General features: G+C 45.3%; 1 protein-coding gene across 4 annotated transcripts in view; it reads left to right on the plus strand.

The window, feature by feature from the left end:
- The window catches only part of CLCN2 (chloride voltage-gated channel 2), a 270,689-nt gene that overhangs the window by 244,251 nt on the left and 3,052 nt on the right, over nt 1-23,386 (plus strand). Inside the window, exons 18-21 of one of the 4 annotated variants that reach the window (XM_068279352.1) lie at nt 1,764-1,872; nt 1,949-2,019; nt 2,221-2,283; nt 16,230-16,271. In XM_068279352.1, coding sequence (XP_068135453.1) covers nt 1,764-1,872; nt 1,949-2,019; nt 2,221-2,283; nt 16,230-16,271 — 285 coding nt within the window. Of the gene's footprint in view, nt 1-1,763; nt 1,873-1,948; nt 2,020-2,183; nt 2,284-16,229; nt 16,272-18,755; nt 18,799-23,386 lie in introns of those variants that run through there. The other 3 variants (XM_068279354.1, XM_068279353.1, XM_068279355.1) reach the window with 3 other exon arrangements.

Genomic DNA, 23,386 nt, shown 5'->3' on the forward strand with positions numbered 1-23,386 from the left:
TGGCTGTGTGTATTGCTGCATAGACCAATGAGTCAGTGCACATGTGCTGAGACCGTAGATCAGTGAAGATGGTGTCCTTGTCTGATGAATCACTTTTCCTGTTAGATCATGTAAACTGCCAGTGCTTGCGTTTTGTTTATCTGGAGAAGACCTGGCAGCAGGAAGCTTTATGGAAAGAAGGCAGGCCGGCAGAGGCTGTGTAATGCTTTGGAAGATCTTTAGTTGTAGCATTCATAGATGTTACTTTGACATGCCAAACCTACCCAAAGTGTGTTGCAGACCATGTACACCCCTTCCATGATTGCAGTGACCTCTTCAGGTGCCCTGCTATACTGCAGATATGGACTAGTACTGGTTTGAGCAACAGGATAAAAAGTTCAGGGTTTTGCATTAGCCTTGAACAAGAAGCAATTGAACAAGTCCAATTTATGGATGTTTCTTTGCAACTTACAGGACTTGAAGGGTCTGGCTAGTTACTAAAGAGCACCATCGAGGTCTTATTGAATCCATATCTCGACATGTCACAGGATTAGGCAGGTGGATTTTAATGTGTTCTACACTAGAACACAGATGAAATCATTCCACAGGCTCCAAATGGTGTATATACTGAATATATCTGGCTTGAACTTCTTTAGTCTGTGGCAGCTGGGACAATCAAAATTCAATCTGCGCAGTGAAAAAAAACACCTACTGGTGATCCAAGATACATTCTAGTTGCCACTTGCTGTTATGATATCTCCCTACCATGAGTCCTGGTCAATGCCAAACTGACACTGAGTTTTTAATACAATGACACATACATCACAGAGCAGGCTATGCATAAAGAGAGTGAAAAAAAGGGAATTCTGCATGATGTCTTTTTACCATGCAACACACCATAAAGATTCCTGTAGCCATCAAAGGGATATCAGTGGAGCAGGTGTGATCTCCACACTCTCAGAGCACAGACCGTGAAGTGTTCCATATAACTGAAAATCTTAAGGCCCGTACACACACTGCATTGATGTCGCCCGACGGAGATCAGACCTGTTACCTTGGGTGACATCGCTGAGCCAAGACTATATAGACACGGAGTCAGCTGTTCAGCTTATTACACGTTCTGTTGTAATGCAGAGCCAACGGAGTGGCACAGACGTGACATCATGCTGAAGGTGGGGCCAGTGGTGAGGACAAAGGTATCCTCCATCGCTCGGCCGAGTTGATCCACCTGGCAGAATGCGACTGTTTGGCGGTTGGGGACTGCTGTACAAATGCTGGTTTATTATCTGAGGCGGTCGTTATTGGCCGCCTCAGCTGACTTTAATCTAGCGTGTGTATGGTGATTATGTTGCTTATACACATTTTTGCTGATAAAAAAGGGATGGTGTTGGCTTAAAATTTATTTTGCTAAATGTACACCAGATATGTGAACAGATAAAGCTCTGGCACATCCAGTGATACCTCATTGATATGTGCATAGAAGAAATTGCAACCTATAGAGACAGACCAGTACTAAACAGAATGATCCAGTCAGCTAAAATTTGATTGATTGCAATAGGTTACTGCGCTTTGTTCTAGTTTTGTGAATAAACCTGAAAGTTGGGAGCCCTCCTTCTAGGTGCAAAGATGGTGAGGGAAACATATATGTTGCCATAGTCTGTATGTACAGTACGTGTCAATCCTATAAGTGGTGTTTTACAACAGTGTTATGGTGTTACTCATTATATACATGTCCACCTCAATGTTAACAAGAGGTTTTTTTGTGTTTTTTTTTTTTTTTTAAGATTACCACAGAGGAATCCACATTTTCACCTTTTAAACCAGTAGAGGGTAAAAAGCCATTGAAACCAGCTTTGAAACGTACTCAGAGCACTCTGACTGAATATTCTCCAGGTACTTCAGATATATGTATATACATGTTTCTTGGTATTGCTGGGATAGAAAATAATGGGTCATTCTTTATTTGCAGATGAGTCAGATAACTCAGTAACTGCCCTGAAAAATATATTCTGTGCCAAAGATAACAATGGAGATGTGGAGGTAAGGCAGCCTTCATGGCGCAAAACACCATTATCTTCATGCATGCTATTATTACATGTTATCTCACTCCGCCTATCATATGTGCTTTTGTGTTTGTGATGTCACTCACATACTAACCCTTCCTTTCCTCTGCTACCTTTATTCCATTGTCACTCACCATGCAGTCCTGCCATTTGTTTTCTATGTTTTTGCTAACATAAGTCACCCAAGACTCCCACTCCTCCTTCAAAACCTAAGGCCAAACGGATACGCCTGTGTGGAAAGGTAAGTGAGCAACTAACATCCTCTGTGTGCTTCTGTGCAGCGTTGCTAGGTTGGCACTGTTATGTACTTGGCAATGTATACTAACACACATAGTTAAGCAAGTCACATACTTGTGATTATTCCTAATCTTGTTAAGTTCAGCCATAGAGCGATTCACAACTCTTTACATGTGAGTGACAGCTTGGCAGCTTTCTAAACTTAGTAAGACCTTATTTGCGGTATTGCAACCATTTTTTATTTTTTTACTTCACCTTTTATCAAAATATTAGTATATCAGTTTTCTCTGACAGAAGAGGCATTCAAATAAATGCAGTGTGAGAATAAAGTATAAATACATTTCACAAAATGGCATATATCAACTATATTTTGAATCTGAGTCCCTCTGATTGACTATAAACAGGCAATAATTATATGACTAAAACTTTGGAGAGTTTGCTTCAAAGTGAATCTACACTTATAAAAAGGCATTTTGACATAAATCAGTAGGCCATATATCAGCATTACCAACCCACATTATTATGTCCCTTGTTCTTGCTGTGAATAAAAGCATTGTTCTCATAATTCCACTTCCTGCGCTGTTGCCAAGGAAGAGGAAGTACAAGTTGGGGAGAGGATAATGGCTTCATTTGCTTGTTGTCATTAGACCGATTCAGAGAGTATACATTGTCTTAAATTAGATAAACTGGCTAATCAGGCTGAAAGGAACATAGTACAAATAGATACCTCCATTTTGACTGGGCTCTACTCAGTGGTGTAGCTAATGAGCTATGAATCCTAATGCAATTTTTACAACTACTCTATACATACCAATTGAAAAAAAAAAAACAACCAAAGCCTGAAAAGGACAGCCACGTTGTGAGAGGTGTAAGCAGGGGACAGGAACAGTTTCCTAATGGTTACCACCATATAAAGCATATCTAGGAGTAATGGGATCATTACCAACAGAGCACCAATGAAGGCTAACACAGCTAAATGTTGAAAAGGGGCCTCTGGTGAGACTCTCTGGTCCAGGGGTCCTGGTGTGTTCGCTTACTCTGCATCTCCTATTGCTAAGCCACTAAAGAATATTGGGCAGAACGCCTTTTGCTAAAGGTCTACCTTAAAGGTGATTTTCAAACAACAGCTATGCTCCCAGCTGTGACGTGATACTTTTCAGTAGTGATGCTCAAATACCCCTTTTTAAAATTCGAGTTTGGTCGAATTCGAATAGTAAATTATTCGAGGTCAGTCGAATATTCGAGTCGAATAATTTTTACTATTCGATTCGACCTCGGACTTCGAGCTCACTATTCGAGTCGGTATTAGAGCTCACTATTCGAGCTGACTATTCGAATTGGCCTTAAATAGCTTCCAACACTTGTTTTGAGGGTGAATGATGCAAGAAACATCTTTTTTTCCAAGTAACAACAGCAAGTGATTATGTGGGGATGTTCCTTTAAAAAAAAATGTGGAAAGAGAAGTTGTGTCCTTAATTTTGTTCAGTAGTGTTACTGTATATACTTGTTCTTCTTCTTCTTTATCTTTCTTCTTCTTCTTCTAGATCTTCTTCTTCTAGATCTTCTTCTTCTTCTTCTATATTGTCTTCTTCTTCTTCTTCTTCTTCTTCATCTTCTTCTTCTTCTTCTTCTTCATCTTCTTCTTCTTCTTCTTCTTCATCATCTTCATCATCTTCTTCTTCTTCTTCTTCTTCTTCATCTTCTTCTTCTTCTTCATCTTCATCTTCATCTTCATCTTCATCTTCTTCTTCATCTTCATCTTCATCTTCATCTTCTTCTTCTTCTTCTTCTTCTTCTTCTTCTTCTTCATCTTCTTCTTCTTCTTCTTCATCTTCTTCTTCTTCATCTTCTTCTTCTTCATCTTCTTCTTCTTCTTCTTCATCTTCTTCATCTTCTTCTTCATCTTCTTCTTCTTCTTCTTCATCTTCTTCTTCATCTTCTTCTTCATCTTCTTCTTCATCTTCATCTTCTCCTTCTCCTTCTTTTTCAATATCGTCTTCTTCTTCTTCACGTATTTCTCTTTTCAATTTTTTTTTAAAGAAATGCAGCTATTTTTGAGCGTAACAAATAGCTGGTGGGCGCACGCATGTTGGAAGCGCCATTGTATGTGCTCCCTGGCAGTGGAAACACAAAGACAGCAGGAGGTAAATTCAGCAGCAGGAGGAGGAGGATGAGTGTGTGGCAGCAGGCAGTCAATGAGGCAGGCAGCTCGCCGTGACATAATAGCCCTGGTACCTAGCGGTGATACCAGGGCTGTAAATAAACACAACAGGAGGTCCCAGACAGCGGTCGTGCAGCCCACATTGTGTCCAATACACAACTGGGACAACACAGTTTTCAACCCGGGCACCTCAGAAAAATTAAACCTTTTTTTTTTTTTTAATGGTTTGTTTGGTTTTGGTTTTGCAACCAATATAGCTATTGTTTGACGTAATAGCTGGTGGCAGAGTGGCAGCAGAAGGTAATTCTGTGTACCCTGGCAGTGGGAAACACAGACAGACAGCAACAGCAGCAGGAGGAATGGAGGAGTAATGTGAGCAGCTATTGTTTGACGTAATAGCTGGTGGCAGAGTGGCAGCAGAAGGTAAATCATCTGTGTACCCTGGCAGTGGGAAACACAGACAGACAGCAGCAGCAGCAGCAGGAGGAGGTATGGAGGAGCAGTGTGAGTGTGGCAGCAGGTAGGCAGCGTGACATAATAGCCCTGGTACCTAGCGGTGATACCAGGGCTGTAAATAAACACAACAGGAGGTCCCAGACAGCGGTCGTGCAGCCCACATTGTGTCCAATACACAACTGGGACAACACAGTTTTCAACCCGGGCACCTCAGAAAAATTAAACCTTTTTTTTTTTTTAATGGTTTGTTTGGTTTTGGTTTTGCAACCAATATAGCTATTGTTTGACGTAATAGCTGGTGGCAGAGTGGCAGCAGAAGGTAATTCTGTGTACCCTGGCAGTGGGAAACACAGACAGACAGCAACAGCAGCAGGAGGAATGGAGGAGTAGGCGAGCAGCTATTGTTTGACGTAATAGCTGGTGGCAGAGTGGCAGCAGAAGGTAAATCATCTGTGTAGTGTACCCTGGCAGTGGGAAACACAGACAGACAGCAGCAGCAGCAGCAGGAGGAGGTATGGAGGAGCAGTGTGAGTGTGGCAGCAGGTAGGCAGCGTGACATAATAGCCCTGGTACCTAGCGGTGATACCAGGGCTGTAAATAAACACAACAGGAGGTCCCAGACAGCGGTCGTGCAGCCCACATTGTGTCCAATACACAACTGGGACAACACAGTTTTCAACCCGGGCACCTCAGAAAAATTAAACCTTTTTTTTTTTTTTAATGGTTTGTTTGGTTTTGGTTTTGCAACCAATATAGCTATTGTTTGACGTAATAGCTGGTGGCAGAGTGGCAGCAGAAGGTAATTCTGTGTACCCTGGCAGTGGGAAACACAGACAGACAGACAGCAACAGCAGCAGGAGGAATGGAGGAGTAGGCGAGCAGCTATTGTTTGACGTAATAGCTGGTGGCAGAGTGGCAGCAGAAGGTAAATCATCTGTGTAGTGTACCCTGGCAGTGGGAAACACAGACAGACAGCAGCAGCAGCAGCAGGAGGAGGTATGGAGGAGCAGTGTGAGTGTGGCAGCAGGTAGGCAGCGTGACATAATAGCCCTGGTACCTAGCGGTGATACCAGGGCTGTAAATAAACACAACAGGAGGTCCCAGACAGCGGTCGTGCAGCCCACATTGTGTCCAATACACAACTGGGACAACACAGTTTTCAACCCGGGCACCTCAGAAAAATTAAACCTTTTTTTTTTTTTTAATGGTTTGTTTGGTTTTGGTTTTGCAACCAATATAGCTATTGTTTGACGTAATAGCTGGTGGCAGAGTGGCAGCAGAAGGTAATTCTGTGTACCCTGGCAGTGGGAAACACAGACAGACAGACAGCAACAGCAGCAGGAGGAATGGAGGAGTAGGCGAGCAGCTATTGTTTGACGTAATAGCTGGTGGCAGAGTGGCAGCAGAAGGTAAATCATCTGTGTAGTGTACCCTGGCAGTGGGAAACACAGACAGACAGCAGCAGCAGCAGCAGGAGGAGGTATGGAGGAGCAGTGTGAGTGTGGCAGCAGGTAGGCAGCGTGACATAATAGCCCTGGTACCTAGCGGTGATACCAGGGCTGTAAATAAACACAACAGGAGGTCCCAGACAGCGGTCGTGCAGCCCACATTGTGTCCAATACACAACTGGGACAACACAGTTTTCAACCCGGGCACCTCAGAAAAATTAAACCTTTTTTTTTTTTTATGGTTTTTTGGTTTTTGGTTTTACAACCAATATAGCTATTGTTTGACGTAATAGCTGGTGGCAGAGTGGCAGCAGAAGAAGGTAATTCTGTGTACCCTGGCAGTGGGAAACACAGACAGACAGCAGCAGCAGGAGGAGGAATGGAGGAGTAGGCGAGCAGCTATTGTTTGACGTAATAGCTGGTGGCAGAGTGGCAGCAGAAGGTAAATCATCTGTGTACCCTGGCAGTGGGAAACACAGACAGACAGCAGCAGCAGGAGGAGGAATGGAGGAGTAGGCGAGCAGCTATTGTTTGACGTAATAGCTGGTGGCAGAGTGGCAGCAGAAGGTAAATCATCTGTGTACCCTGGCAGTGGGAAACACAGACAGACAGCAGCAGCAGCAGCAGGAGGAGGTATGGAGGAGCAGTGTGAGTGTGGCAGCAGGTAGGCAGCGTGACATAATAGCCCTGGTACCTAGCGGTGATACCAGGGCTGTAAATAAACACAACAGGAGGTCCCAGACAGCGGTCGTGCAGCCCACATTGTGTCCAATACACAACTGGAACAACACAGTTTTCAACCCGGGCACCTCAGAAAAATTAAACCTTTTTTTTTTTTAATGGTTTGTTTGGTTTTGGTTTTGCAACCAATATAGCTATTGTTTGACGTAATAGCTGGTGGCAGAGTGGCAGCAGAAGAAGGTAATTCTGTGTACCCTGGCAGTGGGAAACACAGACAGACAGCAGAAGGGCAGTACACAGCAGCCCACTGTAGGTGTAAAATGTGTGGCTGCAGGCGACGTAATAGTCAAAGTGAACCAGGCTGGCTTAGTGAGCAGGAGCCAGGAGGTGGTAAAGGGTGGTAAGGCACATTAACGATGGTTCCGGCAGCCAGTTCATGTCCCCCTCTCACCGACAACAGGGGCCAGGAACTCGCCTTCCACCCACGCCTGGTTCATCTTGAGAAACGTCAGTCTGTCCACAGACTTGTGAGACAGACGTGAGCGTTTCTCGGTGACCACGCCACCAGCTGCACTGAAGCAGCGCTCGGACAGCACGCTGGAAGGGGGGCAGGACAGCACTTCCAGGGCGTACTGCGCCAGCTCGCTCCAGATCTCCATGCGCTTGACCCAATACTCCATGGGATCAACAGGGGCATCGCTGTCAAGCCCGCTGTACGACCCCATGTAGTCAGCCACCATGCGGGTCAGGCGCTGGCTGTGACCGGAGGAGGATGCTGCTGCATGCATCTCCTCTCTAGTCACTGCTGCCGGAGCCTCTACAGTCCTGTAGAGCTCGTGGCTGAGAGACAGCAGGTCTGTGGGGCGCTTGCTGCTGCTGGATGCAGGCACCTGCTGCTGCCTCTGTGCTGGCTGCTGGACAGTGGGGGTGGAAGGCTGGGGGAAGGCTTCCTCCAAGCGCTCAACAAGGGCCTGCTGCAAGCTCCTTATTTGTTGCGCTGGGTCTCCTCCTGCAGGCGGCAGGAACTGGCTCAACTTCCCCTTGAGGCGTGGGTCCAACATCATGCTGATCCAGATGTCCTCCCTCTGCTTCATCTGGATCACCCTGGGGTCCCTGCGCAGGCACGTCAGCATGTGCGCTGCCATTGGGAAGAGGCGGGCCACGTCTGCTGGCACATCGACGTCAGTGCTGTCCTCATCCTCCTCCTCTGCCGCCTCATCCTCTCTCCACCCCCGCACCAACTCAGCTGCGCTGTGCTGATCCCCCTCATCAGCAGCCAGGTCAGGGACCTCCACCAAGTCCTCCTCCTCCTCCCCCTCAGAGGTGGACTGCGCAGCTGGTTGCCGCTCCTGCTGGTCCAAGGCTGCCGCTCCCTGTTCCAGCAAAGCATCGAGGGCCCTGTTCAGCAGAGAAACCAGGGGCACCCACTCGCAGACCATAGCATGGTCCCTGCTCACCATGTTTGTGGCCTGCAGGAAGGGAGCCAGCACTAAGCACACCTGCTGCATGTGCCTCCAGTCATCATCGGGGACGATGGACGGGATGTTGCTGGTCTTGTCCCTTCTCTGAGCTGCGGAAACAGTGGCCAGGGCAAGGTACTGTTTGACAGCGTGCCTCTGTTCAACCAGACGCTCCAACATCGCCAGGGTGGAGTTCCAGCGAGTCGGAACGTCAAGGATCAGCCGATGGCGTGGCAGATCCAGCTCCTTTTGCACGTCTTCCAGGCTCGCACAGGCTGCAGCCGAGCGCCGTAAGTGACGCACAACATTCCTTGCCGTTTCCAGCAGTTCGCCCATCCCCTGGTAGGTGCGCAGGAACTTCTGCACCACCAGGTTCAGCACGTGGGCAAGACAGGGGATGTGGGTCAGGTTTCCCCTGTCTATTGCGGCAACCAGATTGGCCCCATTGTCGGCCACCACCTCTCCGACTCTGAGGCCTCTGGGGGTCAGCCAAATCCTCTCCTGCTCCTGGAGTTTGGCCAACACATGGGTTGCCGTCAGCTTGGTCTTCCCAAGGCTGACCAAGTGCAGCAGCGCTTGGCAGTGGCGGGCCTTCACGCTGCTGCTGAGGCGGGGGGTTTGGCCAGGTGTGCCGGAGGATGGCAGAGGATCGGAGGAACCTGCTGCAGTTCCCCTGACCCTGCGGGGTGGCACCACCCACTGTGTTGCTGCTGCTGCTGTGCCCGCTGCTGCTCTCCCATCCTCACCCCCTTCCACCAAGCTGACCCAGTGGACAGTGAAGGACAGGTAGCGGCCTGTCCCGAAGCGGCTGCTCCAGGAGTCCATGGTGACGTGGACCCTTTCACCAACCGCGTGCTCCAGCCCTCGCTCCACATTGGCCATCACAAAGCGGTGCAGTGCAGGAATGGCCTTGCGGGCAAAGAAGTGTCTGCTGGGGAGCTGCCAGTCTGGGGCTGCGCAAGCAAGCAGCGCACGAATGTCGCTCCCCTCCTGCACGAGCGTGTACGGCAGGAGTTGGGAGCACATGGCCCGTGCCAGCAAGCCGTTCAGCTGCCGCACGCGACGGCTGCTGGGAGGCAGAGCCCTAACCACCCCCTGGAAGGACTCGCTCAAAAGGCTCTGGCGTGGCCTTTTGCTGACACGGGAATCAGCAGACACAGCAGAGGAGGCCACTGAGGACTGGCTGCCAGAACAGGCCTCAGTGTCGGCGGCAGGAGTTGCAGAGGGGGGAGGAGCAGTGCGTTTCCGCACTCCTGCTGGTGCTGCTGGAGGAGCAGGAGGGCGGGTGGCTGCTGTTGCTGCTGCTGCTGCTGAAGGCTGTGCAGTGATGGGTGTGGTGCCACTGCCAGCAGCAGATGCCTTCAGCCTCTGGAACTCCTCATGCTGGTGGAAATGTTTAGCCGCAAGGTGGTTGATGAGCGAGCTGGTGCTGAACTTTAAGGGGTCTGCACCTCTGCTCAACTTCCGCTGACAGTGGTTGCAAGTGGCGTACTTGCTGTACACAGTGGGCATGGTGAAAAACCGCCAGATTGGTGACAGAAACTTCCCCCTACGGCATGGAAGCGCTGCTGCCTGTCTCCCTGTGGTGGTTGGGGGGGGGGCTTGGGTGCGGCTGGTGGTGGTACTGGCTGATGCTGCTGCTGCTGCTGCTGAGCCTGAGACACCAGCAGGCTGTGGGACGCTGCCAATGCTTGCAATGATGCGCCTCCTTGCAAGGCCCACAAGCGCATCCTCCTCCTCCTCCTCAGAGCTGCTGAGGACGACATCCCCTGGAGGTGGTGGCACCCAGTCTCTGTCTGTCACCGGGTCATCATCATCATGCCCCTCCTGAAACATGTCCTGCTGGGATGATGACCCCCCAAACTCCTCTCCTGATGCATGGATGGGACGCTTGACTGTCGCCACAGTCTTGCTGTCCAATCCCTCCTCCCCCAAAGTGCCCATCAGCATCTCCTCCTCAAAATCGCCAACAACAGCAGACAATACCCTGATGGTGCCTGGGGTAAAAAGACTGCTGAGTGACAGGTCGGCGACTGATGGTGAACTGGCCTCCTCCCCAGGCCCTGCTGGGCGGCTGCTGCGAACAGGGGTGGTGGTGGTGGTGGTGGTGGTGGTGAGGGTGGAGGCCTCGGATGCAGAGCTGATGGCGGGCTGCTCATCCTCCGTCATGAGTTGCACCACAGTGTCTGCATCCTTTTCCTCAATGGGACGTTTCCGACCCGGCTGGAGGAAAATGGGAGCAGGTGCTACACGCTGCTGCTGCTGTGTCTCTGCAGCGTGAGTTGCAGATGCTCCTGCTGGGCGGCGCCCAAGGCGTCCACGGCCAGTGGCTATGGGAGGAATGTTAGCCACTGACGCTGCTGCTGCTGCTGCGGAACTGTGCATGGTGGCGCGCCCGCGGCCGCGGCTTGCCACAATGCTGCTCCCTCTCCTCCTGATTCCCTTGCTGCCCTTCCCCTTGCCCAAACCGCGCTGGCTGCCACTTCCAGACATCTTCAATGTTTTGGGCGTATAGACAAAAGTTTTTTAAAAGGGCGGGTGAAAAGTGGGGTACTTTAATGGAGTGGGTTGGTTGGTGAGGTGACTGAGTGAGTGTCCCCTAGTACAGTAAGTAAGTAGTAACAGTCAGGAAGTACAACTAGCAGTTACAATAATCAGTAGTAATCACAAGTAAATTTAGTGTGTGTACACTCAGACAGTGAGTGCACGCACGCAGGAGCTAGTAGCCTATGAACACAGTGACTGAGTGTCCTAGACTCCTAGTACAGTAAGAGTAAGTAGTAACAGTAAGTAGAACTAACTAATTACAATAATCAATCAGCGATCAGAAGGAAATGGAGTGTGGGTGGTGTGTGTACACTCAGACAGTGAGTGCACGCACGCAGGAGCTAGTAGCCTATGAACACAGTGACTGAGTGTCCTAGACTCCTAGTACAGTAAGAGTAAGTAGTAACAGTAAGTAGAACTAACTAATTACAATAATCAATCAGCGATCAGAAGGAAATGGAGTGTGGGTGTGTGTACACTCAGACAGTGAGTGCACGCACGCAGGAGCTAGTAGCCTATGAACACAGTGACTGAGTGTCCTAGACTCCTAGTACAGTAAGAGTAAGTAGTAACAGTAAGTAGAACTAACTAATTACAATAATCAATCAGCGATCAGAAGGAAATGGAGTGTGGGTGGTGTGTGTACACTCAGACAGTGAGTGCACGCACGCAGGAGCTAGTAGCCTATGAACACAGTGACTGAGTGTCCTAGACTCCTAGTACAGTAAGAGTAAGTAGTAACAGTAAGTAGAACTAACTAATTACAATAATCAATCAGCGATCAGAAGGAAATGGAGTGTGGGTGTGTGTACACTCAGACAGTGAGTGCACGCACGCAGGAGCTAGTAGCCTATGAACACAGTGACTGAGTGTCCTAGACTCCTAGTACAGTAAGAGTAAGTAGTAACAGTAAGTAGAACTAACTAATTACAATAATCAATCAGCGATCAGAAGGAAATGGAGTGTGGGTGTGTGTACACTCAGACAGTGAGTGCACGCACGCAGGAGCTAGTAGCCTATGAACACAGTGACTGAGTGTCCTAGACTCCTAGTACAGTAAGAGTAAGTAGTAACAGTAAGTAGAACTAACTAATTACAATAATCAATCAGCGATCAGAAGGAAATGGAGTGTGGGTGGTGTGTGTACACTCAGACAGTGAGTGCACGCACGCAGGAGCTAGTAGCCTATGAACACAGTGACTGAGTGTCCTAGACTCCTAGTACAGTAAGAGTAAGTAGTAACAGTAAGTAGAACTAACTAATTACAATAATCAATCAGCGATCAGAAGGAAATGGAGTGTGGGTGGTGTGTGTACACTCAGACAGTGAGTGCACGCACGCAGGAGCTAGTAGCCTATGGACAGTGACTGAGTGTCCTAGACTCCTAGTACAGTAAGAGTAAGTAGTAACAGTAAGTACAACTAACTAATTACGATAATCAATCAGCGATCAGAAGGAAATGGAGTGTGGGTGGTGTGTGTACACTCAGACAGTGAGTGCACGCACGCAGGAGCTAGTAGCCTATGGACAGTGACTGAGTGTCCTAGACTCCTAGTACAGTAAGAGTAAGTAGTAACAGTAAGTACAACTAACTAATTACGATAATCAATCAGCGATCAGAAGGAAATGGAGTGTGGGTGTGTGTACACTCAGACAGTGAGTGCACGCACGCAGGAGCTAGTAGCCTATGAACACAGTGACTGAGTGTCCTAGACTCCTAGTACAGTAAGAGTAAGTAGTAACAGTAAGTAGAACTAACTAATTACAATAATCAATCAGCGATCAGAAGGAAATGGAGTGTGGGTGGTGTGTGTACACTCAGACAGTGAGTGCACGCACGCAGGAGCTAGTAGCCTATGGACAGTGACTGAGTGTCCTAGACTCCTAGTACAGTAAGAGTAAGTAGTAACAGTAAGTACAACTAACTAATTACGATAATCAATCAGCGATCAGAAGGAAATGGAGTGTGGGTGTGTGTACACTCAGACAGTGAGTGCACGCACGCAGGAGCTAGTAGCCTATGAACACAGTGACTGAGTGTCCTAGACTCCTAGTACAGTAAGAGTAAGTAGTAACAGTAAGTAGAACTAACTAATTACAATAATCAATCAGCGATCAGAAGGAAATGGAGTGTGGGTGGTGTGTGTACACTCAGACAGTGAGTGCACGCACGCAGGAGCTAGTAGCCTATGGACAGTGACTGAGTGTCCTAGACTCCTAGTACAGTAAGAGTAAGTAGTAACAGTAAGTACAACTAACTAATTACGATAATCAATCAGCGATCAGAAGGAAATGGAGTGTGGGTGTGTGTACACTCAGACAGTGAGTGCACGCACGCAGGAGCTAGTAGCCTATGAACACAGTGACTGAGTGTCCTAGACTCCTAGTACAGTAAGAGTAAGTAGTAACAGTAAGTAGAACTAACTAATTACAATAATCAATCAGCGATCAGAAGGAAATGGAGTGTGGGTGGTGTGTGTACACTCAGACAGTGAGTGCACGCACGCAGGAGCTAGTAGCCTATGGACAGTGACTGAGTGTCCTAGACTCCTAGTACAGTAAGAGTAAGTAGTAACAGTAAGTACAACTAACTAATTACGATAATCAATCAGCGATCAGAAGGAAATGGAGTGTGGGTGTGTGTACACTCAGACAGTGAGTGCACGCACGCAGGAGCTAGTAGCCTATGAACACAGTGACTGAGTGTCCTAGACTCCTAGTACAGTAAGAGTAAGTAGTAACAGTAAGTACAACTAACTAATTACGATAATCAATCAGCGATCAGAAGGAAATAGAGTGTGTGTTGTGTGTGTACACTCAGACAGTGAGTGCAGTGCGCACACGCAGGAGCTAGTAGCCTATATGAACAGTGACAGTGAGTGTCCCTACGGGTACAGTAAGAGTAAGTAGTAAGTAAGTTCAACTAACTAACAATAATCTATCAGTAATCAGAAGGAAATAGAGTGTGTGTACACACAGACAGTGAGTGAGTGCACACACGCAGGAGCTAGCTAGTAGCCTATAAACAGTGACAGTCAGTGAGTGTCCTACTCCTAGTACAGTATAACTACAATACTATTAGTAAAGGACAGCAGAAATACTGGTATAGATGAGAGAAATAAACAGAGGACAGCTGCCCACAGAACCAAGGCCCCCCTGAGGCCTAAACCTGTAAGCTTGCAGCAGCTGCCTGTCTCTAATGTAACACACAAGCTACTAACTAAAATACAATGTCTAAATAACTAACAACAATATAGGTGTGTATAGGAGGTGTATGTGAGCAAAAACGCTAGGTAAATGACCACAATAGAGCTCTTGCTAAGCCAAAGCACAAAGGAGCAACTCTCTCTCTGTACAAGTCTCAGGCAAGCACGGAGAAACGGAACATGGCGGCCGCTATTTATAGGGTAGGGGCTGGCCAGGGTCCCCCTCTGTGATTGGCTGCCGTCAGAGGGCCTGGGAGCCCTCTGATTGGCTCTAAGGACATCAATCTGGGCTATGACGCTATTCGAGCTCGGTACCGAGCTCGAATAGCGCCGGGTTGCTCGAATAGCTCGAATAGTGAATGGGCTATTCGAGTGTACTCGGATAGCCCATTCGAATAGCTCCAGCTATTCGGAGCTCGAATACCGAGCTCGAATAGCTGAAAAAGAGCTCGAATATTCGAGCTACTCGAATATTCGAGCTCTGCTGAGCACCACTGCTTTTCAGTACTCCTCTACTTACTGTGAGGACACCCTACCAACTTTAGCGTGAAGGGAAAAGCAGTTGGATCCATTGTCCATTGAATTGAAATCCTCAGCTTCCATTCTTGGTGTTGGAATGGGAAACAGAAAAGGAGACAATATGCGAACCAGATCTGGTGTAGTATTTTAGAAATATGTATATTAGTAAGTAGATGGATAAACCCATAATTTTATGGCTGACGGATAGGCAACCACTTTTGTGTTTTGGGTGGGAAGTAGGCTTCAGACCACCCACTTCTTGCTCTAGTTGAGCGATTATTCTGCCCTCTTGGCTACCCCCTCTTGTTCCAAATTGTATCTGTAGGTAGTACACAACCCCTGCGGTGCAGGTTGTGAGCCCTATTGGACTAGGGGAACTGACCTAGAACTAACCTGCATGAATACCATGATATGAATGCAGTCCAAATGTGGTACAATTTCAAAACTTAAAATCCACAGTTCTTGTTGATAAGACAGTACAAATTGGTCGCCTCCCCAGTTACGAGTTAGAGGGCCACTCTGTGTCCCCTTCTTTTTGCTTGTGTACACATGCAATTATGCAATTCTGGCCCTTGGCAGCAATAGGAAGATAAGGGGGCAGTTATATGGAGGGAGGAAAGTGTGAGGGGACATAGATGTAGGGATGGACCTGGCATTTTCTCTGTAGCAGTGCTCAAGAAGAGGGGATAGAACCTAAAAAGAAATAAAAATGTTGGCATGTAAATTTGCCGGTTTACTGTAAACATCCTCCTCATATATTCGTATAATTGCTGCACACCTATATGTATAATGGCAGTAAAACACAGAGATTCACTTTAAAGAACAAGCGACACCCATGCTAACCAAGAAATAAAAAACACATATATAAGTAGATAAATACTACTTCTACTTACACAACAGATGTATTGTGCTATCCACGTAATGATTCCTGTGAATTTTATAAAGGAAAAGCAGAAAATCCTATTCTAGGCAGTGGCCATCTTGCCAAGCTAATGCTGACATCATATCCTCTCTGACTCTTGTTTTCCCCCCTACCTTCTCTTGCTCGTTGTGTATTCATTAGCTGCCCTCCTCTCAGAGTATTCAGACACTCCCACTGAGGTGTACACTAGGAACTGCACTGTCTTTTTTTTAATTTACACATCCAATCACTGAGTCACCTCCGCCTTGCTTGTAAACACAAGTGATCAAAGGGTGTTTCTGATAAGCAGCTAGGCAGGGAAATAAATGGAAGAGGAGGAATATATTATAGATAAAAAGAACTCCCAGCATTCAACTGTTTGGCACTAGGACCAGTGCTCCTAAAGTATGTGATAACTCCAAACCATAACAGCAGAAAAAGTTTTGCACGTTTTAAATGTAGGATTAGCATCTTTATCACTTAATACACTCAGACCGGTTGCTGTTGAAATTTGATTTATATGGTGACAATACCGCTTTAAACAGATCTGTTAATGTGTTCTGCTTCTTAGGGCGAAGACATGGATGAGATAGACACTATGACACAATCTCAGGTAAGAGCAAGTCAACATTTGGTATTTTTTTTATTTTCTTCTTTTTGTTTGTATTAATAACAATTAGTAGAAGCCATCAGAGGAAAGAGACAAGGCTTTAGTTTGAACAGTACATTGTTGGCATTCAACCAAATGAATACAATTTATTGCATTGTGTTGTATTGTATTGCCGAGTTAATTTTTGCTGTAATTAGCCTAGCAAATAAATTTTGATGTCAGAAGCTGATTATGTGTTGGATTTGCATTTAAGTGTCTTTGTGTTCAAATGCCACTTCACATAATGGGCACACACTGACAGTTTATGATCTTTCTTGGTGACATGTAGAGATGGTATCGTCAGACTTGGATAAAAGAAATTTTGTAAGAGTACAATTCCTGCACTTGTAACTGAACCCATTTTAACGTTATTAAGACAGTTTATAGTAAAACAAAGGCTATTTATATATGGTGAAGACTTTACCTTGGATAATGCTAATGAATGGTAATGAATTTCACATGAATGTTAGTTTAATATACAGTACTATGTTCAGCACTAAACAATGGACATTCTGATTCTGAAGACAAATGTTACTGGGACAAAAAGGGCAAAAGCTACATACACACCTCAAATTTTCTTTTCCTGAAACCAGCATTTATAATACTTTTGCAATGAAAATCCATTAGCCAAGCTGGGACATCCTTGGCTGATGCTATTGCTCTACTGGCTCCTGCAAACTCTCCAATTTTTCCATAGAAAGGGCTGCTTGGATTCCAGCTGAGAAGTGTTTCTGTACAGCAATCATTTTTAAACTGTCACCAGAAACTATAAGTAATATTGTGAGCAACAGTGATCCAGATATGTGTGCATAGCTTTATTCACAGAGCGTGGTTTGATCACTGGAAATAGAGAACACAATGAATGCATTACAGTTTTGTACATAGTAGAGAGGAATGGCAGCACACTTAAACCCAGCTGCACTTCACCGCTCTTTCTGCATAGAGCTGCTGGCCTCTTAAAGACACAACTGCACTCATTACAGCTGACACAGGTGCTAAACTCCTAATGGAGGATGTTTGCTTCCAAAATAATTTGCATGCAAAGGATTTTGTACTGGACCCGTCCACCGCAATGAGGTCATGCTGTCGGTAGGGACCTTAGCAGCTAGACATTAAAATGAAGGAAGGGGTACAGCGTGGACCACACACCCCCTTCCACGGTTTTTACACAATAGAAAGATGGAAACTTACAGTTTTTTACACAGTACAGGAGGGATGGCAGTGCATCTAAACTAAGCTGCACCTGACTGGTTTGGGAGCCAACATCCTCCATTAAGTGTTTAGCACCTGTCTCAGATGTAACAAGCACAGTTGTGTCTTTAGAGGCCTTGCAGCTTTATGCAGCTAGTGTCAGTCAGGTGCAGCTTGGTTTAGATGTGCTGCCGTTCCTCTGTACTTTGTACAATAAGTGTATTATTAAAGGTACAATACAGTGAAGAGCTTACTTCACTCATACAGTCACCCGCAGAAACTTCTGTGCTCTTTACTGGTTGTTTGCAGTGGACAGAAATGCAGGTCAGTTTTTAGCATCATCTAGGCAATTTAGTAATGTAAGCACTTAAAAAGTGTATATTTTTTATTATTTATAGATGGAAAAAGAAAACATTTTTAAGGAAACTATGATATTGAAATATTATATAATTGACCTGCTGGTGTAACAGTAATCTCCAGTGGTCCAGTAACTTAGCTGAGAATATATATTATTACAAAAGGCACTGAATTCAAAATTGTGCAAATCCTTCAAATTGCATACAAATTATTCAAATGTTAGGTTAATCCTACTAGGAAAATCCCAAATCTGCATATAAAATTTCATTAAAATCTATTCTCATTGTGTGCAAATCCTGCAAGACACTACTGAATCTGCATTCAAATACTATGCATATAAAAAACACCACTTTTAAAAATTATGCAAAAACATTCAGGTGATTGCCATCATGTTCAGTGGCAGTGCTATAATAAAACACCCACAAATCATCAACATCTGTGTGCAGTAAATAAATTAGTCCAAAAGTCCAAGTCCAAAAGTTCTATTCAGTTCGGTTCGCTGAGGTGCGCAAGTTGTTATTCCCACGAATCAAAATTCAATATAATTCACATCTGCGCTCCAACCAGTCCACATTACTACTTCAAAATAGAGGGTTTTTCTCTTATGAAGTTATAGGTTTTGGAGAAATCAAGATTGAGGATATTGCCAGAGGGTTGTGGGATGCCCATTAAGATCCCAAAAGGCTTGTTTGGACATACAGTATCTCACAAAGGTCCCCACCCAAAGGGTGAGTCTGATTCTATTTGGGTGTCGGTGGAGGTCAATGTGTTTTCTACTTTGAAGCAGTAATGTCAACCGGTTGGAGCACGGAAGTGAATTATATTGAACAGTAACTTAGCTGGCAGGGAAGGGAACAGGGTGGTCTGGTCATCATGTACAGTGAATATCTTTATCCTCAGAGAAGAAAAGTGACCGGCACTGCACAGCCTGGGTAGTTGGAGTAGGCACCTCCGGAGTATAAATATTAGGGTATGCACCTTAGATGTGCTTTGGAGCCTCTGAAGAAGCTTATATCAAGCGAAATGGTCGTCAGGCAGACCGCTGCTCCCACATTGCCCCATGGCGAGAACAACTATAGGGTATGTGTACTAACTATGTGTTGAAATGCGCTGTAATGGACGAACTTGTCATAAGGAATGTTATTAAATGCATTGAAGATTAAGCCTCGAAATAGTGCCGGATATTTGTTCTTCTACATTTTGGATAATATCTTTACTACACCACGTAAAGCAAGAAGCAGATATTGGATGAAAGTAATTACATGTAATGCTTTGATTTAAAAATGGTAAAATATAGGTGCATTTGTACTACTAAACATAACAACCAGTCAGTGTACACCCCTGTTAGACCGGGAAATGTAAAGAAGGCTTTGACTGTGTATGTTGTGTAACACCCGCTGTCATGTGTGCATTATGCAGCACACACACTGAAAGTTATAATGTGCACATTACTGTTCATAGCATGGAGATTGCTATGGTAACGTGCTTGCTAATGCACATGCTATCCAGAAACACATTGTACAAAGTACATTTGGATAACAAGTCATTACAACGCAGGGATGTGAGGGAACCCAGTATGGGCAGCGCATTCACATGCAGCAATGCACATTGTGCAAATGTACCCTCAGAGAAAGGCTTGTGGAAGACAAGGTGTGAACTGCCAGGAATGGTGTTTCGGGATGCACAAAGCGCTCACTGTCTCATTTCTTGCCATTCATCTGTTTTGTTTACAATACCAGCGCTGGAAAAGGTTGTGCTGTCATGTAGCTAGAGGATGCATTTGTCATTCAGAATACATTTACTTATATGAAATACTGTGCATTTTTCACAAACCTGGGTAATACAAACCGATCATAGCATAAAATAATAAACATGCATAATCAGATGCTACTAGTAGTGATAACTGTGAAAACGATTGCAAGTTACAGAAATACATGTCCCTAAATTCATGTAGGAATTAGGCTTGTACCTAACCGCTCTCTCCCAGTCCTGTTGCCTCTTTAGTGTGAGGGGCAGCTGCATTGATGAGTAGGGATGAGGGAAAATGCCTCTGACATTATCGCCAAAAGTTTGTCGAACTCCTGAACGTTTCACAAATTTTGATGGAAACATCAAGCTTTAGCGGTTAATAGCAAAACTACAATCTCCAAATGTGGGTGTGTTATGGAGAACAGTGGCAAAAAGGGGGGGGGGGGGGTCTTTCGCAAACACCTCATAGTTTTTGAGAAAATTGATTTTTAGGTTACAATATGAAAAATGTTTTTTAAATGCACCAAAATGATAGACAAATATATCCACCCAACGGTAGTGAAAATGTACATATTTTCTCAGAAACACGGCTCATTTCCTGCCAGGGGTGCCTGTGGGATTAATGGAGAGCTCCAGCGGTACTTCCACAGATGCTCAGTGTGGCACTGCAGCATGTGTAGGGGTCACCAGCGGTTTCCAGGCAGGGAACTGTGTGTGCCGGTGGATGTGAGTGCTATGTGTATCAGCATAGGTGGTGGGGGGCTTAGCACGTGGGTGCCGGTACAGTCACAGGGTTGGGCATATACTAAAGTAGCAAGCCCAGCAGAGCATATTTAAAAGTGCTGCTGGGGCTCCTCATTGGTCCCTTCTCAAAAACTATGATGTGTTTTTGAAAGATTTTCCCCCCTTGTTTCCAATGTTCTCCACTGTTAACATACCTAGCAAATTTGGTAATTCTACCATGTGCGAGGGCTGTGCTATTAACCGCTAAAGTTGGCAGTATTCTTCAGTGCACTTTTGACAAGAAATCTGCCAATGAATTTGAAGAAATATATAATTGTGATTTTCATGAAAAAGTTTGGCAAGTGAAAAAATTGGCCAATTCACCACAAGATCAAACTTATAAAATGTGCCAGCTCATCTACTGCCAATTAAAGTACAACTAAAGCCAAAGATAAAATGAGTTGGTCTGCAAATCTTTCTCAACGTTAATAACCTCTGTATCTGCAAGTACTGATTGTTTTGACATGCTGGAAGTAATCACTGATATTTGCTCAGTTCTATTATCCAGGTGTGTGACTGGTCTGCATGATCATATTTTGTATAAAAAAAGAGGAGATTGGGCCGCTACAACTCACCGATGCTGTGCCAAATGGGGGCAGGAAATCAAATGCTGAACATAGGTGATGGTTGAAGAAGGATATCCCGCTACACCAGATTGCTGGATTACAATGGTAAACTTTATTCCGACATCATGGTACACACAGATAAGAGCTCTTATTTGCTTTTATCTGTGTGTGCCATGATGTCGGGAATAAAGTTTACCATTGCAACCCAGCCATTTGCTGTAACCGTATTTGCTTCTTCAACCATCATATTTTGTAGTAGATGAATAATCTTTGCCATTATTCTCTCTTTGTTAATTTTTGGATTGTTTGTGTGCCTCTTTCGGGATGTACCAGATCTTATAAGATAAATGTATAGGCATTTGTCTCTTCTTATTCCTCCTTTCATTCCCACTATTTGGGCAGTCTCTGAACAATTTAAAACCAGACCTGCAACCAGGACCACAGAAGATTTAAAACATCTTGGCTTTCCATTTTGTGTGAGGTGGTGAAATGTATGTTTACTTACTGCTGCAAGCATGTACACACTCTTTAATTATGACTTTAATCAGCCACCATTCTCTGCTCTGAAAGGCGGGCATTTGGCATCAGGCTCTGATGTGTGCCTCATGTTGTGCTGTGGAGAATGTAAAGGGATTTGAATGCAGTGGAAGGTGGATGCAGCCAGGGCCGGATTTGTACTTTCCAGTGCCCTAGGCCTGCTGTCATCTACCGCCCCCACCCCCCGCCACCACCACCACCAAAAAACATTCTGTCCAACACTCTGACTATCGATCATTGGTTTGAATGGGCTCATTTCCATTGTGCTGCTCTGCCTCCCATTCAGCCAAGAATCAGAGGATGCTCTGTCTGCTCAATAATTCCTGCAATGTGCGCTCCTGCCCGAATGTGCACAGCAGCCAATAGTGTTCTGGGCATGCATACTTGAGAAATGATGCTGATATATGTACTTGTCAAGAATGCATAACACTATACTGGCGTTGGTTGCTGTGTACATCTGGGAAGGAGCGGAAAACTTGCCCAAGTCGCAAGTGGCCAGAGTATGCGCTGCTTCTTTGTCCTCTGCGACTGGCTGCAGTCAGAGCCACAAACAGGTGACAGGACAGCTCAATGGAGAGAAATAGAGAACATGTATGTAGCAAACATCCTGTCAATACCCACTTTGGATGTTTGGTTGTAATTAGAGCGGACCTGAACTCAGAACTTCCTCTCTGCTTCAAAAGATACACAACAACATAATAACCTTTAAAAAAACATTTCTTTGTTACAGCTGATACAAATCCTGCAATAAATCGGCAATGTCTACTTCCTGCTTTCATGGAAGCAGACATATTGTTAACATCCTGTGCTTTCAAATTAGCTTAGATGTTGTGGCAGTCAGGGGACACGGGAGAGATCAAATTACAAATTCAGATTAGACACAGATGAGGGGGAATTACACAGGCTCTCTAAAAACATACAAGGTGGATTTTTGTATGTTTTCCTTCTGTCCTGTGCAAGAGTTCAGCTCCACTTTAAAGCATCTGAATGATATTTATTTATATTTGAATAAAGGAGAAGGATGCCAAACCATACACACTAGCATAGAGGTAGTAACAGCTCAGGTGACAGTGACAGTTTAGCAATGAAAGTAAAGCAAACAGCATTTTTATTCCTCTCGTAGATGGTAGGAACTGAAACAGAAAATGAGTCAGGAAAGAGTTAACTGAGACCACTGCTGGTTAGGAAGAAAAAAAACCCTAAAGCCATAAATTTAGGTAGACTAGAGATAAGAAAGTGTAATTTAGAGCTGCTGGGGTCAGTGTCACAGCTGTAAAGGAGAAAGTGAAGAAATTAGCAGAGTTCACTGATGTCTGTGAATTCCTGCACTAAAACTCAGCGGAACTTAGTTCTATCTGCTTTGTAATGTAAATCCCTGGTATTTCTCACATCAACTTGTATGATCATGATAAGAGGAATGGATCATCAGGTGAGGTGACAGCAGATGTTGATTGTCATAACAGACCAGGAATTGTGAGAGAGAGACTTGCTGGAATTGGGGAACTCTGGAAATCAGCTATTAGTGCAGAGCAGGGAGCTGGCTGGCTGCTCTGCGGGACAAGAAGAGGTGATTAACTTTGACATATGACCTCTTCTCTCTCCAAGTCATGCCGCCCTTCTTATCTTATCTGATTTTATCGCCCCAGGCCGTGGCCTTTTAGGCCTTTCCTGAAATCCGGCCCTGGATGCAGCTCAGTATTGAGAGAAACATACAGTGATGTAAACTGTGCTCGTATGAAAAGTATGACTCAAATATGTTTCTCACACTTCTACACAAGAGATGTAGATAGAATTTCCGTCAGTATTCTTAGCAGTGACTAATGTCTCCACCATATTCGGCAACAAGCCGTGCGTCAGGCCATCTCGGTCCATAGGGGCTTACTTTTTCCTGACTTT

The sequence above is a fragment of the Hyperolius riggenbachi genome, chromosome 4 (genome assembly GCF_040937935.1).
Source record: "Hyperolius riggenbachi isolate aHypRig1 chromosome 4, aHypRig1.pri, whole genome shotgun sequence".
In the NCBI taxonomy this organism is placed as follows: Eukaryota; Metazoa; Chordata; class Amphibia; order Anura; family Hyperoliidae; genus Hyperolius; species Hyperolius riggenbachi.